The 15,411-nt window shown below is 35.9% G+C and overlaps 1 protein-coding gene across 2 annotated transcripts in view; it reads left to right on the top strand.

Moving 5' to 3' along the window:
* Positions 1–15,411, top strand: part of mllt1a (MLLT1 super elongation complex subunit a) — a 30,138-nt gene that overhangs the window by 4,909 nt on the left and 9,818 nt on the right. Inside the window, exons 2-10 of one of the 2 annotated variants that reach the window (XM_028027922.1) lie at positions 4,543–4,723; positions 5,612–5,694; positions 7,146–7,289; positions 8,460–8,585; positions 10,527–11,162; positions 11,715–11,805; positions 12,605–12,716; positions 12,970–13,069; positions 14,085–14,159. In XM_028027922.1, coding sequence (XP_027883723.1) covers positions 4,543–4,723; positions 5,612–5,694; positions 7,146–7,289; positions 8,460–8,585; positions 10,527–11,162; positions 11,715–11,805; positions 12,605–12,716; positions 12,970–13,069; positions 14,085–14,159 — 1,548 coding nt within the window. The remainder of the gene's footprint in view (positions 1–4,542; positions 4,724–5,611; positions 5,695–7,145; positions 7,290–8,459; positions 8,586–10,526; positions 11,163–11,714; positions 11,806–12,604; positions 12,717–12,969; positions 13,070–14,084; positions 14,160–15,411) is intronic. The other variant, XM_028027923.1, reaches the window with a different exon arrangement.

Below are 15,411 nucleotides of genomic sequence, written 5' to 3' on the forward strand. Positions count from 1 at the left end.
AAAGATCACCGCTCGGTGTTGCTGTGGGTGTGCTCTCTTTGGGTCGGTGTTCCTGCTTTTCTGTCAATCGTTTATTAGCTTGAAGAGATTAATGGATGTTATTTATTTATGGCCGCCGGGAGTTCATTGTTTTCATGGGAGCCAGCAAGTCTGCCAGAATTTGTGTTTCCCCTCAGTTGGGGAGAAAAAAACAGCGTGGTCATGCACACATCGTCGCTGTTTTAGCAGCTTTGCTTTATTTGCTTTTAAATCCGGTGCATTTCTTTTGATCGAAATGTCTGTTATTTTTGCTTCAAATTGTGAATTTGTCTGCATATTATTAATATTTCAGATGAATAAACATTTTATTCCTGTAATTAGTGCCCATCTGTTTTAAGCTTGTTCTTTTTTCTTCTTGCCTTGTTTTTTATAAGTTAATATGATCTTTGATTTGAATAGAAAAATAGATATTTGGGTAAAAAAAGCTACAATATAGATGTTATTTATCTAAGTTATTTATCAACTTAGAATTGTTGCTACTTTTCCTGGCAAAGTAAAATATGACAAACGTATCACTGTGTTATTGCTAAATGTCACGAGCATTTAGTGAAATTAGGATATTGAGAGTCCATCCAACTACTTAAATGCAATATTTGGCACACAGAGTTGAAGCTATGGACTTGACTTATTTACTGTCTGACAGTAAATGATACAAAACCTTTCTTGTTTTAGTAATTTAGGATTGCCAACATTATTTTTGCTAAATGGCTCAATTCAGAAGTTCCCAACTACTACCTTTATTTGGAAAGCCCAGTTGATTTCATGGCTTTGTAAGCTTTGCTCAACAATGACAGGTCATATTTTAGCTCACTCTTACCTGAACTTAGCTACTCACCTAGAATGAAGCAGAGCAAATTGTTAAAATCTTTAGTCGAGAGGAAAATCAGCAAAAATGCAAACGTAGCTCCCTGTACCATTCAACCATCAAATATTGGCTCAGTCTTATGAAAACATTCCCAAGCAACAACATGATATCCAGGTGGTTTTATAGTAATAATTTTATTGAGAAAATCAAACAAAAATACTCCGTCAATTCTTTAAAATCCTGGATTAAACCTAATTTGTCAGAAAGTTTTGAGTATTTTTTTTTTCCTGAATAAGGGCGGGGGTGGATAACCAAAAACCATTTGGTTTAAACTTTTTGTGCGTTACACACCTAATATTAATGCAACTGCTTCAACATGTAAAATTACAGAAAAAGCAACTTTGGGTCATCCTTTCCAGATGCTTGATGGTTATTTGTTAATTTGTTCCAACAATTGGGCAAATACAACATGAGACTGTGCAGCCATCATGCTGTTCAGGAAACAGACGGGGTATGAAGTGTCTGTAAAAAACCCTGAAAAACAAAAAACACAAAAGACCCTGGAAAGATGTTGGTGAAAGCTGGTAATAGAGAACTTAGTACAGTGAACACTGTACTAACAACATGGGCTAAAAAGCTACTCTGCAAGGAAAGAGCCATTTCTCCTAAAGTAGCATAAAGAGTCAGATTAGAGTTTATAAATGCACTCTGAGACTATAGGTGCTTTAGTTTTAGAGGCATGATCGGTATTTTGATGCAGCTAAAATTAGAGCTTTTGGCCATAAGCCTGTCACTATAAATTAAAATGATCATTTCTATTTGCATGCTTGTGTTTTTTGCCAAATGTCTTTACAAAAGTCTTAACTAGCAGCTTTGCCTGTTTTCCCTGTCTGAGCTGAATGACTAATATGTTTTGAAGGAAAATTTTGTTTATTTGAGATGGCATAATGCATTTTTTTGTTTATTTTGGATAATTAAAATGTCTTTCCAGCTCCAGTACTAAATGTTCTTAATGTTTGAGAAGGTGTTCTTGCATTATTATGCTTAAATCATGTGAAAATGATCTCAAAACAATAATATCGTTTTTCACCATAATTTCTGGAACAATTTGTTGTCTCTTTAAATTTATCCTGTTATGGATTTTTGGGCTTAATTTTTATTATTAAAAAAAAGGAGAACTTTCAAGCCTGAAAATACCGTTCCTCCAAATCCTGACTGTTACACCAGTTCTGTCAAGAGGAATAAAACTAGATTGTTTGACCCAACTCTCACACACATTATTTTGGCATTTAGCAAGTAAACATACTGGTGGTATTTCTAATTGGCTTTAAATGGTAAACGTTTAGTCTGATTTAATGTTATTGTATGTAAACATTTGATTATCTGTTTGTATTTTCATGGCAATACCAATTTTTAATAAATAAATATGCTACTTCTCCTGATTGTATTGCTTTAATTTATAAGATTATTTTGTGTTTATGTTTTGTTTCTGCAAAAATACACATTTCCTAATGTGGTGCTTCTTTTATTTGCCTATGATTTGTCCATACAAAAGAAAAAATTAAGCACAAAATTTTGGCACTGATTATCAAAATTTAAAAGAAAACTAATCTGAAATAGCTTCAAATAATTATTCAGCTGATTTAAATTGTACTCTTACGTTGAAGTTTAATTTTATTATGTTTACACCAACTTTATGAGCTTGACTTTTATTCGAAAGTATAAATATTATCCATTTACAGGATCTTGTCCAATTAAAAGCTTAAAGTTCTTGCAGTCGAAGAGCTGGGGCAAATGACTAAGCCATACTTAACTTGAAATATTGGCTTCATTGATTGTTATGTCATTAAAAGAGTGGCTCATTAATTTCCCTCTATTTGTCAAGTCTGTAATTCATCACCCTCATTTATTCCCTGTTGGGCTAATACGTCTTGATTATTGGCAGATATTCATACCCACGCCGAGCCATTCGACATCAGATTAGCCGAATTAATTGATAAAATGTCAGTGTAAAATTAAACATTATATTCAGTTGCTTAATAAAACACTCCAGCCTTTCTCTTTTAGTTTCCTCTCTTTATATTTTGCTTATCTGATTTTCTGCGACTCCTCGGTGGGGGAGGGTGTGGTTAATGATCAGAGCGACTCCCCCCGTCTTCTCCCCGTTGGCACGCTGCAGTTTAAGGGCATTACTGTCACAGGACGGCCAGGCAGAGAGGAGGCGAGCGCCAAACGAGCTCATCACAGTCCCATCCTGTCTAATCCCTCCACTCACGAGCTGCACCGTGCCATTTCCAAATCCACACATTCTTCAGGCCTTCCCTGGACATAAAGTGCCTTTCTGCCCCCCGTCTCTCTCCACTTCATTCCTCACCAACACCCCCTCTCGGTGTTCTTCTTCTGCACTCCTCTTCATCTTCTATAATCACAGCGTCATTTGCGAGGCTGTCTCCTGTTATTGTCCGTGGCAGACAGCAGTAGTCCAATAATGTGCTCCTTTCCTGGACTCCTCTTTTGAGATCGGGCTGGTTGGGCATCAAATTACTCTTAATTTCACTGAAAGTGTCCCGACACCAGTCCAGCTTTGTGTCTGTCCAGACGCCACCATTCCTTCCCCTCTGAAGGGTCACCAGACTTTGAGCAGAGACTTGAAGGTTTTTGTTCAAAGTGGAATCGGGGAAATGATGAATAGTGGGTCCCCGGATTAATCGCGTTGCCGGCTTCGCTTATGTTTATTTCATAAGTCAGCTTAGTTTGCAAGGTGTTTCTGCTGCTGTAATTTATCACCGCAGAAGAAGTAGTATGAAGCCACCTGGACAGGGCTCACACTAAAGGTCGTTTTCATTATAGATCAGTGTAATTAAATATTTCCATTAGGGATGGACCGATGTACTTTTTTCACTTCTGATAGAGATTTTTCGGTTCAGTCAATACAGAAAAGCAGGTGAATTGAGTTAAAATGTTTATTTTTTAGACGTAGACAGAAATGCACTGAATTACAAATTTATTTGATAACACTGCACCAGTACAGCTCACAAAAAAACCAGTTACTTCACAAGCTTGGCCAAGTATGTAAAAATTATACAACTTTAATCTCATTTTAGGAGGATAATCGGCAAATGGACAAAAGCAACTTCTTAACTGCCGAGTTCTTTACTCCATGCTGGAGGCTTGAATTTGACAATTTTTCAGAGTTTCGTTCCTCTGGTTAGGCACAACCCCACCAGTGATTGGGAGCATCCCACCAGTCCAATCCCAGCCTCTGTTATCTCTGACTGGCCGCTCCAGGCTGAAAATCCTTTCCCTCTGTGGTTGGACCTTGAATTGCTAAGTTAAAGCAAACTTAAAAACATGTTTGTGAAATTGAGAAAGTTATCTCGAATATTACCATTTCGATCAACCTTTTCTGATGCGATACTGCAAAATGTGCATGTATAATGTTGATGGAGATGACCTGTGAATCTGTGGCTGGACTTGTAAAGAGGTTCAGTGAAGCTATATGTGGCTTATTGGCTGAAATGAAGAAACTCATACATTTTTGGCTTGATAATATAAAACTATCAAGAGAAATGAAGCGATACACATAGATTACGAGGTTGGAGCAAGTTGATCCCAAGTCTCTGCCTCCTGATAAACCTTTTATGTGTTTTAAAAAAAAAATATAACTTTGCTTTGTTTTTGTTTTGGCTCCTTTCCAGTGCACGGTGCAGGTGAAGCTGGAGTTGGGCCACAGAGCTCAGCTGAAGAAGAAAGTGACCTCTGAAGGCTTCACCCACGACTGGATGGTTTTTGTCAGAGGCCCAGAGACCGGCGACATCCAGCACTTTGTAGAGAGGGTCGTCTTCCGCCTGCATGACAGCTTCCCCAAACCTAAGAGAGGTAAACGCTCAACATTATATTTAAATGCATGTCTAAACACTTATACTGTTTATTAAAAACTCTCTTTTTTGTGATGCATCTGATACTCAGCAGTTCTTTAAGCTTAGAAAGAGGTCAGATTAAGGGCAGATGATTGAGATAATCTGTATAATGGATATAAGTTAATAAAAATGAATAAAAACGAATAATTCATCAAATCCAATTTACATTTCTAAAACTCTTATGAATTGATCTACAAATTTGACCATTTAATTTAATGTTTTCAAATGATTCCATCATATTAAGCTAAAGTAGTAGCTAAAGTAGACTGGTACAAGAAACAAAAAAGTTAAATGTTTGGTATGAAGAAGTTTTTTATTTGAATTCTCATGACTATTGTTTTCAATTTAGAAATGTTTTTTTTTATTCTGTTTATTTTAAATTGGAATTATTCTGAAAAGTACATTGAATTAGGGATGGGCATTTATCGTATTTATCATTATTGGGATTTTTTTTACTATGATACATTATTTGTTTTATTTTTGAGAACGATAAACTGCATTTCCTCTAAAAAATGGACATTATATCACTTTTGCCATTTTGTCCTCTGTTGGTTTTATGGAAGCATTACTATTAGATATTGATACTTTCAAAAACATAATTAAATGCATGTAAAGTGTAGCGTTTGGTGAAAAACCTCTGTAAAAGAAGCTTGTTATAAAAATGGGCACCGTTTTGTTATGGGACTTCGACTGCAGCAGTCAGACTACAGATGAATTAAAAGATACGGTAAAGTAGTAGTAAATACTTTATTGTCACTTTTATGACAGCAACTCCTGTGATTAAAATCACCCATGTGAATGTCAAATTATTATCGTCAGTGATGAGTGAGTGTGTGTCCGTCTGCAGTATGCAAGGAGCCTCCATACAAAGTGGAGGAATCGGGCTACGCAGGCTTCATCATGCCTATTGAGGTTTACTTCAAGAACAAGGTGGGAACGCCTCAACACTACTTTGTAGTATATGTATTTTATGGTGTGGAGAAAGAAAATGTGGGATAACAGTAGGAAAAAAGCTGTTTGTACGTGCTTGATACATTGTTTCATTTCCTAAATATTTCACACATCCTTCCAACTATCCTTAAAGTATGTGGATCTTTTTCTTGTTCTATATTTAAAGGCTGGTCATTATGTGACTAACATCTGCTACATTTGTATTTGAATTAGTAGCTAAATGTTATCTGGTGTCAGTTGAGTGTAGGCAGATGTTGAATGTGTTGGAACCCTGTTGTTGTTCGAGAAGTGGTCGACTTCAGTCCTCAAAGGGTTGATGCAGGTTTTAGATGTGGCCCTGCTCCAACACCTGATTCAAATCACCGAATTATCTCCTCAGCCTTTCAGCAAGTTCTGCTGCAGCCTGAAAATGTTGCAGTCATTCAAGTCTGTGTGTGTTCAAGCAAGAAAACATCTAAACCAGTGGTGTCCAAACTGTCAAGTGAAAATGAAAAAATTTATTTAAAGTTTACCCGCTCAACAATAATTTTTTTTAATCAATCAAGTTATTTGTACAGCACATTTCTGCAACAAGTGCTTTAAATGACAAAACACAAAAAAGTCATAAAGTCAGTCACCAAAAATTAAAATCATTAATGATCATTAACACAAAAATGCTTCAGACTGATGCCTTATTAAAAACAAGGACAATTTTAAAAAATTTTGGAGCATTTGTTGTTTTTTCTTCATTGGCCAAATTTCTTACCGTTGTTGACTTTTGGTGAAGGGCCAAACAATCATTTAAAGGGCCATAAATAGCCCATGCACCACATTTTGGACACCCTGGTCTAAACCATGCATGGCAGAAGCTCTCAAATACTGGAGTTTCCTGCACCTTGTGTTTATTTATAAATGTAAACAAAATTAAAATGTATTTAGCAAATGTGTTGCTTTTATTTTGAAAAGCTTTTATTGTGAAGATTTCTGTCTTCATTTCATTTCACTCATTAAATACAGTTCCTGTAGTTGTGTCCTGTATATTTGTAGATATTTTATTTAAATGATGTTTAGTTTTATAAAAACAAACATATTACTTGCCAGTCACTAAGAGTCTGATTCTTAACTCTGAGGACAGTTAAGAATCATCTCACATAATTTCTCCATAATTAATTTTGCAACTTGGTGATTTAGTGAAAGTTTAAATGGTTGCAGTTCGAAAGGGAGAGAATAAGTTTGTGCTATCAACATTAGTTTGGTGTTGACATAACATTAAGAGTACATAATTCTCATTTCCCTCCTGATTTCTTCAAATTTTCCTTCCAAGAAATGTCACGTCAGTGATTATTATTCAGGAATACTTTTTTCTTACAAAAACTGTTTGGGTTTTTTTTTTTCATTCAGCTTCCTTTGTGGCACATAAAACAATTTTTAATCCTCTCTCTCTGGTTTAGGAGGAGCCAAAAAAAGTAATCTTCAACTATGACCTGTTCCTTAACTTGGAAGGAAACCCTCCCGTTAACCACCTGCGCTGTGAGAAACTCACCTTCAACAACCCCACCAAAGAATTCAGGAAAAAGCTCATCAAGGCGGGAGGGGTAAGTCTGTCACTGGCAGCTTTACTCAACAAGAGCTAAGAAAGGTTTAGGTCAGATTACAGTAAAAATTAGATCACTTTTTTTTTTTTTCATTTCACTCCTTAAATACAGTTCTGTAGTTGTGTTAATCTTTGAAAACAAGAGCATTTTTGGCCTCTGTACACAACTTCCAAAGTGTTAAATTATTCAGAAAAATGCTTACAAGTGAATTGTAGCACCACTGTGTGAAAATAAATGATGCAATGTGTCAGCCAATCAAAACACTGACATCAAAATGAGAAGAAATTGCTGCTGAGTGTTCAGTGGTAAACTCTGATATGTTAGTTACTGTAAGAAAACATAAAATCCTGCTAGATTCAAAGATGAATCATTTAATAAAATTCACCAGAGATATTGGCAACAACCCAAGTGATCCACATGTAGAAAAGACACAATCAATAAAAACATAAGTGTTGAACAAACTAAATTGTATTAAATACTTTGTTGAAAAGCCGTTCTTGTTAATGATTCTTTCAAAATGTCTCCTGTATGGAGAAACATTTAATTTATTCTTCATTTTCTTCATATATTTCCATATGTTATTAATTGAATACAAATCAAGTGATCAAACTTGGAAATCCACACTTGTTTCTTCAGAATCTTATCTGTAATGTTTTGATATATTTCTGTATTTGGACAATTTTTGGTGTATTGTCTTAATATTGTCATACAAATGAAAGTATTTTAAAGTATTTTTTCCTTTATTTCACCAGAAAAAACCCCATTGAGGTCCAGATTTCATTTTCAAGAGAGACCTGAGCAGAAATGTGCATCACACAAGTGTGGCAATAACAAATTTAAATAAAAAAACCTGCAGGCCAATAGTCACCAAAAACATTTCTAATCAAATCCAGGCTCTGGCTTGATCTGCTCAGAAATTGTTTCAATATTAGAAAAGATTAACATTTGCTTTGACCACCAAACAAAACCAAAAAAACAAAACCAAACATCTGTTCTCGCATATTAATTTCAAAAAGCTTTGTATTCATCAAAACTTTACTTCAAATGAGTTGAACCCCTTCATAATCCCAAAGGCTCCAGATTACTGCCTGCCGTTTTGAACTTGGGAGTCTTCTGGTGGTTTTGAGTGTCGGCAGAGAAACACAGTGACTCATGTGTATTTAATTTCAGATACTGGTGGTCCCTGAGGGGGCTGAAGCTATGTCGAGGCCCAGTCCGGACTACCCAATGCTTCCCACCATCCCCCTCTCAGCCTTCTCAGACCCCAAAAAGACAAAGACCTCTCATGTATCAAAGGTAGGACAAAGGGAGAAACATCATTTGGTTAAAGTTCCCTTGATCATATGAGCTCCGTTCACATTGTTTGCAGGTATAGATGAAATAAAAATGTATATTTTTCCTTTTTGAGAAAAAGCCTGACTCAAGTTAGTAATTGTTTCCAGCTGTTTTTGTGCATTCGTGTGCAGGTTTGCTCTCTTCTTATCTGCAGAGTGAGGGTGCACATTAGGAGGAAAACTGACTCCTTCGCATTTTTCAAAGATGAATCAGAGTAGACCTGATGAGGACTTTATTTTTTTTTGCAGGCGTATATTTCTATTATTTTTTAAGAAGATATAATCAGAATCCAAAAAAAAATCTTCTTGATAATTCCTGGTTTTCAGTCTAGCCCTACATGTTTTGGGTGTTTCCCCAGCAGCCATGCACCTGTCTTAAATGAATGTGTGATTAGCAGGCTTCTGCAGCACTGCATGGTATGCTGAGGAGGTAATGCATTCATTTGAATGGGTTGTGCTGGAGCAGAAGTGCAGTAAAAACATTCTGGACAGTGAGCTCCAAGGGCCATGGTAGAGAACCGCTGGAAAGCGAATATTGTATTTTTTTGATTTCTTAAATCTATATTTTTAGCTTTTAATCGAAGAGATGCTTGCTAAAACCTGATTAAAGTAAAATTTACTTATTTATCTGCTGCATGTTGAGCATTTCTCCACTTTAAATACTTGACCTGAAGTAATTTTAATTAATGCTTACCTTGTTCATGTTAGCTTTGACACCTTAAGTAATTAACAAGGTAACTTGTATTTAATGTGCGAATTTCTATGGATTTTTATGTTTAGGTGTTTTGAAGAACAGAAGTATTTATAACAAAATGTACAGATTTTATTTAATTTGTCACTTCTCCAAGAATTTTGAGTTCTGAAAACAGATTGAAAAATATCTCTTCTATCAAACTTTTATCAACAGATTGGACTTTTGAAATCAGTTTTTGGGTCAAACTTTTCAACTAGTTACTAGTGAAGGTCACTCAAAGCAAGTTGATAAATATTTCCAAACCAAGAAGGTGTGAGTTACAAAAAAGGAACTTGAGATGATTAGTTATGCATTTATTTCCTCTCGTCTAGACTATTGCCACACTCTTTTTTTTGTGTGTGTGTTATTTTTGTTAATATGCATCATGCGAAATCCGTTGTTTCCTTCAGTTGGTCCAAAACTCTGCAGTGAGAATCTTATCCGGAACAAACAGAAGAGCTCACATCTCTCCTGTTTCAATGTCTTAGCCCTGGTAACTTATTTATGTTAGCGGTAAATAAAAAATTCAGACAAAAAATTTATTTTCATCTTAATGTATTTATAATATTGCATAAAATAAGTGTATACTGGTGAAAAATTTGCAACTTTAAAAAAAATTTGATTGTCAGAATAATCAATTATTAAAATAATCGTTAGCTTCAGCCCTGATGAGTCAATCAGAAAAGATTTAGAGTTTCACATGTTAGGAGTATTTATGTAGCTGCATATTCAATCTTTGATACAAATAATGAAGCGTTAACTACAGGAATGCTGTTACATTTTAGGCAACAAAATGTTTTTCCTTTTGCTTTTTTGTGTATTTTCGAACTTGTACAAAGTGGTTAAGTAAAAAATCTGCAGAATGGGCCAATTTTATTATAATTTTTTTTCAGCTAATCATCAGAATAATTGGTAGAATACTCAATTACTAAAGTAGTCTGTATCTGCAAATCTTAGTTTCAATTAATAGCCATCAGAATGATGCTATTTCAAAATTGACTGACTTGAACATATTCAAGTTTGTGTAGCTTCATGAGCAAACATGTAAAAAATGACCCTAGATTTAATAAATGTAAAAATGTAATTCTAAAAATGCAGCATTTATGAGCCTGAACTTGCATATTTTATATTGTAGAGCTGATGAAAGTCCTGCTGTTTTTCTCTCCTCAGGAACCAAGCAAAGAAGGAAGTGGTGGAAGCAGCAAAGGACCCAAACCACACAAACTGACCAAGGAGCACCGTGAACGATCACGAAAAGACTCTGAGAGCAAAGGGTCGTCCAAAGGCGACGACCGAGATGGGAGCAGCAAAAGTGGTCGTGACCCTTCCTCGTCCTCCTCTTCTAAAAAGCCATCAGAGATCAAAGTGAAGGACGAAGTGAAAGTTCAGCCGAAGGCGGCCTTCAAGGAGCCCAAGCTCACCCTGAAGGAGTCGAAGATGGACGGCATGTCCCCTAAAGGAGGGGGGGCAGGAAGTGGCGGGGGAGGCGGAGGAGGAGCGGTGGAGGCCAAAGCTCCGGGGAAACGCCCCTCCACCGTGGAGTCCCCCAAACCCAGCGCCAAGAAGCAGAAGAAGGGCAGCTCCGACGGGCTGAAGGGACCGACCGGCAGCGCGTTCACTGGGACGTCGCCGCGCGTCTCTTCGTCCACGGCCGTCAGCCAGTCCTACGGCGAGAAGAAGCCTTCCAAGGAGAAAGGCCGCTGGCCACCCAAGAACAAAAATGATGCCCAGGAGTTGAAGGAGCTCAAGAAACTTCCAGAGTCGGAGGAGTCCAATTCAGAGGATGAAGCGTCGTCAAAGTCAGAGGTAGGAGGATTTTTAGGTAAATACGACAGTTAAGAGTTAAAACCTGCTGCTACAAACACAAACCAGGATGCATTTATGACTTTAGAGCTGCTGTAAATGTTTAATTTATCATATTTTCCTTAATGATAATTTTGTCACTTTTAGTTTTTCCTTCATGCAAGAGAAGTGATGTATGCATTTTTTTTTAAACTCATACAATTGGTTGCGTTGTTTTGTATTTGTACATATCCTAAAATTAATTTTGAAAATAGGATTTTATTTTCTGCTAGATGTTGCATTAGAAAATGCATTTTACAGAAATTAATTTGGGAAAAAATTCACAAGTAAAACAAGAATAACCTAATCTGTAATTAAATGAAGAATAACTGGCTACGTTTTCATTTGCCTGCGGTCTGTAGAATTAGAACTTTTTTGTGGTAATCAACTTAAGACATAAAGTATTCAGTTGATTCTACTCATCAACTGAATGATGAGTTAATCATTCCCATTTATTTGGTCATATTATTAACATTTATTTAACCTGTTGCACTTTATTAATTTCTGTTTTTTCAGCAATCAGCTGCTTCGAGTCCTTCCAACTCTACTTCCAGTTCTGACTCCAGTTCAGATTCAGACTTTGAGCCTGGACAAAAACCAGGGCAAGGTGAGTTTGATTTAATTATTAGTCAATTGTTTTGTTTTTACTGATTAACCTTTTAATTGACCCTGGATTTTCAGTTGTCATCACTTCAAGTCTTTAGGGAACCCCTAACGCCTATGAATTTTAAATGAATTGTTTTAATCCCAACTCCAGATAGTGAATGGACTCTTCAAGAGGCATAGTTATAGCTTGACCTGGTTCAAATTCTTAAAAAAAAAATCTAAATCTCCTATAAAGCACATTTAGCTGTTTAATTATTAGTTTATCTAAAAAATAAACAACACATCAGCTGTTGATTTTAAGTCGAGCAGAAAGAGCCAATCTTTTCAGATGTTGTTAAAAATATTATTTTAGCTGAAATGATCAAGCATTCACTACAGGAATGCTGTTGTTACATTTTAGGAAATAAAAGGCTTTTTATTATTTTAACAAGTGTATTTTTTTAAGCATTTCTAATGTAAAAAAATAAGCATACGTGGTTAAATAAAAATATCTCCAAAATGTGACAATTTATTTGATTAATCAATTAGTCATCAGAATAACTGATTAATTGGTTGCTTAATCAATTAGGACATTTGGAAATTATAACCTGGTACAGTTCGTCTTTCCTCTTGCGGTGAACTTTGTATTGCTCCTGTTTTAAACAAAATAAATCGCTAAAAAATCCTAAAATTAATAGTTTCAGCCACAACTCCATTTCAGAGACATTAACTGTTGTGGTTTGGTAAATCGTTGGATTAAAACATTTTAATCTGTTTAGATGATAAAATTGATGTTACTTGTTTCTGTTCTTGTTTCTCAGGCCCGCTCAGATCCATGGTGGAAGAGATCCAGTCAGAAGAGTCGGACGATGACGACAGCAGCTCAGAAGAAGAGACGCCCGTCAAAACCAATCCCCCCAACCGCGACTCTCGGTCAGTTTGAACCAAATCACAAAGTTTTAAGCCAGAATCTGTATTTAATACATGCAGATTACTTTTTATTCCCAGCATTTTCAGTTTTTTTTTTAAAGCCAGGTAGAGAATGTAGTTCAGACAAACTGATTCACTTGACTGGCTGCTAAAAGTCTCTACACATCATCAGATGCAGACGGGCATTTACAAGTGCCAGACAGAGTTCCTTTAGTCTGTTTGAATGACCTCTGACCTCGACCTGTGCCTCCGACAGACTCAGCCTGGACAGCGAGAGTGACAGCAGCGATGAATCGCACCGCCCCAGTCGAGACCCCGCCCCACCCCCACAGAAACACGGCTCCTCCAACAACAAAGTGAGTCACCCACCGAGCGTTTTATTGTGTTTTTAATCAGCGCGCTGACGGGGCTTTCAATCGTCTGCTGGAGCGATGTCTTGATTCTGGTGCTGCTCAAACATTAAGCCACAGCGAAGCACTTAGTCAAATTAAAGAATCGTAGAAATGACTCTACATTTTGAAGATTTCCGTTTAGAAAAACACATTGAGGACTGGAGGCATACAGTCATTTAATAAACGGCGTTTGATGAGCGGATATAACCCAACTCATGCAAAACCACAACGAACTGATGCAACATTTCAAAGAGCTGAAGTTCAAGTTCCTCAGAAAAATATGAGACAAAGACAAGACCTTATAAACTTTGAATTTAATGGATGCGTAAAGCAGCTGTACAAGCTCTTGGGTTACAGAGTGTACTTGCAGCTTGTCGCAATAAGCAATTAATTAGTCTCATGATAAATTAAAACGAGCTCAATCATTTACATTTGCGTTATTGGTAGAAAGAGAAAGAGAGAAAAGCAAAGACTGGATGACAAAAAGCTTCAGTCTGAGGATTAGCCCTTTATTTTGAAGGGCAGCTTTGTTTACAAATACTTTGCAATCCATTTTATTTTTTGTTTTGTTTGTTTATTTGGGAAATTTAAAATGTCTTCTAGTTCCAGTGTTAAATGTTCATTCCTAATGAAGCAGCGTTCATTAGGAATGAACATATCTCTAGATAGTGTAATCTCCAGAAATGAGAGATTATTGATCTTTCAGAGGGTGTACTTGCATTATTATATTACTTGAAAATGGTCTCAAAATCTAAAGAATAACTTCTGGGACAATTTATCATTATCAAACAATTTGTCGTGACAGGCCTAGGTTTGCTAAAAAAAAAATTTCCCATTTTAAATCAGTTAAATAATTGCAGTCTTGCATTTTTTGTCAGTCAAATGTTGAAATACATTAAAGTAAAATGTAAAAAAAATCTTTAAAAAAAAAATCTATTATCCATTGCTCTCTTTCGTTTGCCTCCATCTTCTGCCACAGGTTGTCCGAAAAAGTCCAGATTCCTCTTTTCGCTCGGAGAAGGTGATGAAGAAGGGATACGACAAGGTAGGAAGGGTAAATCAAACTTTTTATGTCTAAACTCAAAAATAAAATCTTTTTGCTACAATTCAGTTGTATTAAGAAACAAAACAAATCTTTGACTATTTTACCTTTTTAATGACACACTTTTGTTTGGATTTTCTGTTGGTATGAGAATCAAAACACCAAAAGTTGTTCAATAAATCAATCAATTTGTCAAATTATTATAATTTCTGACTCTTAACATGATCAATTAGATTATTGTAACCCACGGGTGTCCAAAGTTTGTGACCCTTAGAATAATTTTCTGTGGCCCTCAATGGGCCGCTAGTAAACAGAGATGATGCAGAAGGAAAATGACATTAAACTTCATAAAAAGTAGCGACAAATTTTCTGTGACTTTTTACTAAAAAACAGACCCATTTATTAAATTTGTCTGAATAAAAAAAAAAACATTTTTGTTCCTGGGTATCAATTAAAAACATTTTCTAGACCAGGTGTCTGCAAAGAGACCTTTTCACCCCCAGGCCATTGAAATAATTTAGAGCCACAAATAGAATATGACTTAAAAAAAAAGAAAAAATAAATATGTACTGTGAGGATTTTGTTGTCATTTTAAAAAAGTCAAAGCTGCATTTTCTTGGGAGAAAGGGTGTAAATCCCATCTCATCATTGGGGGGGACAATAAACAGGAAAATTTCTTAAGACCAATTTTGGGGGGCTCAGGAAAGTTACAGTGAAATGTAACGTAAAATGTGGTTTAAAAAGGTTTAAACCACATTCAAGCCTCAGGACCAAAAATGACTAGTAATGCACATCAAACGTGTTTTTCTAAGTAAGCAAACTGTTGAGAAGTAAAATCAAAATTCAAATGTTGTTTAGATGTAAGTTTTTTTCGGTCTCGCTGATCTAATCTCTGCTACACCTTTACAAAGATTTAAGGTTCTACATAAAAAAGCTTTAATGAGTAGCTGCTCTTAATAAAATTCCTCATTAACATTGATTTATTGTAATGGCTCCCAATACAAGTTATGGGCCGTTTAAATTAAAACTTAAGTTGCTTTATTTTTAAGCCCTTTTTAGCTTTGTCGTGTCCTGGATGACTGAGAACCAGCGGTAGACAGAAATTAATATCTGGGGGGTATTATAACTTAAACGTCACACTTAAAGCACCAGGGCTTATATAGAAAAATATTCAGATTTTATTTTGTGGTTTTAAAGGCTCTACATTGAAGACAGTGAGAAATAAAAAATACGCCTATGCTTGGGAGGGATTTTGATATTTGTG

This window comes from Xiphophorus couchianus, chromosome 9 (genome assembly GCF_001444195.1).
Source record: "Xiphophorus couchianus chromosome 9, X_couchianus-1.0, whole genome shotgun sequence".
NCBI classification, from domain to species: domain Eukaryota; kingdom Metazoa; phylum Chordata; class Actinopteri; order Cyprinodontiformes; family Poeciliidae; genus Xiphophorus; species Xiphophorus couchianus.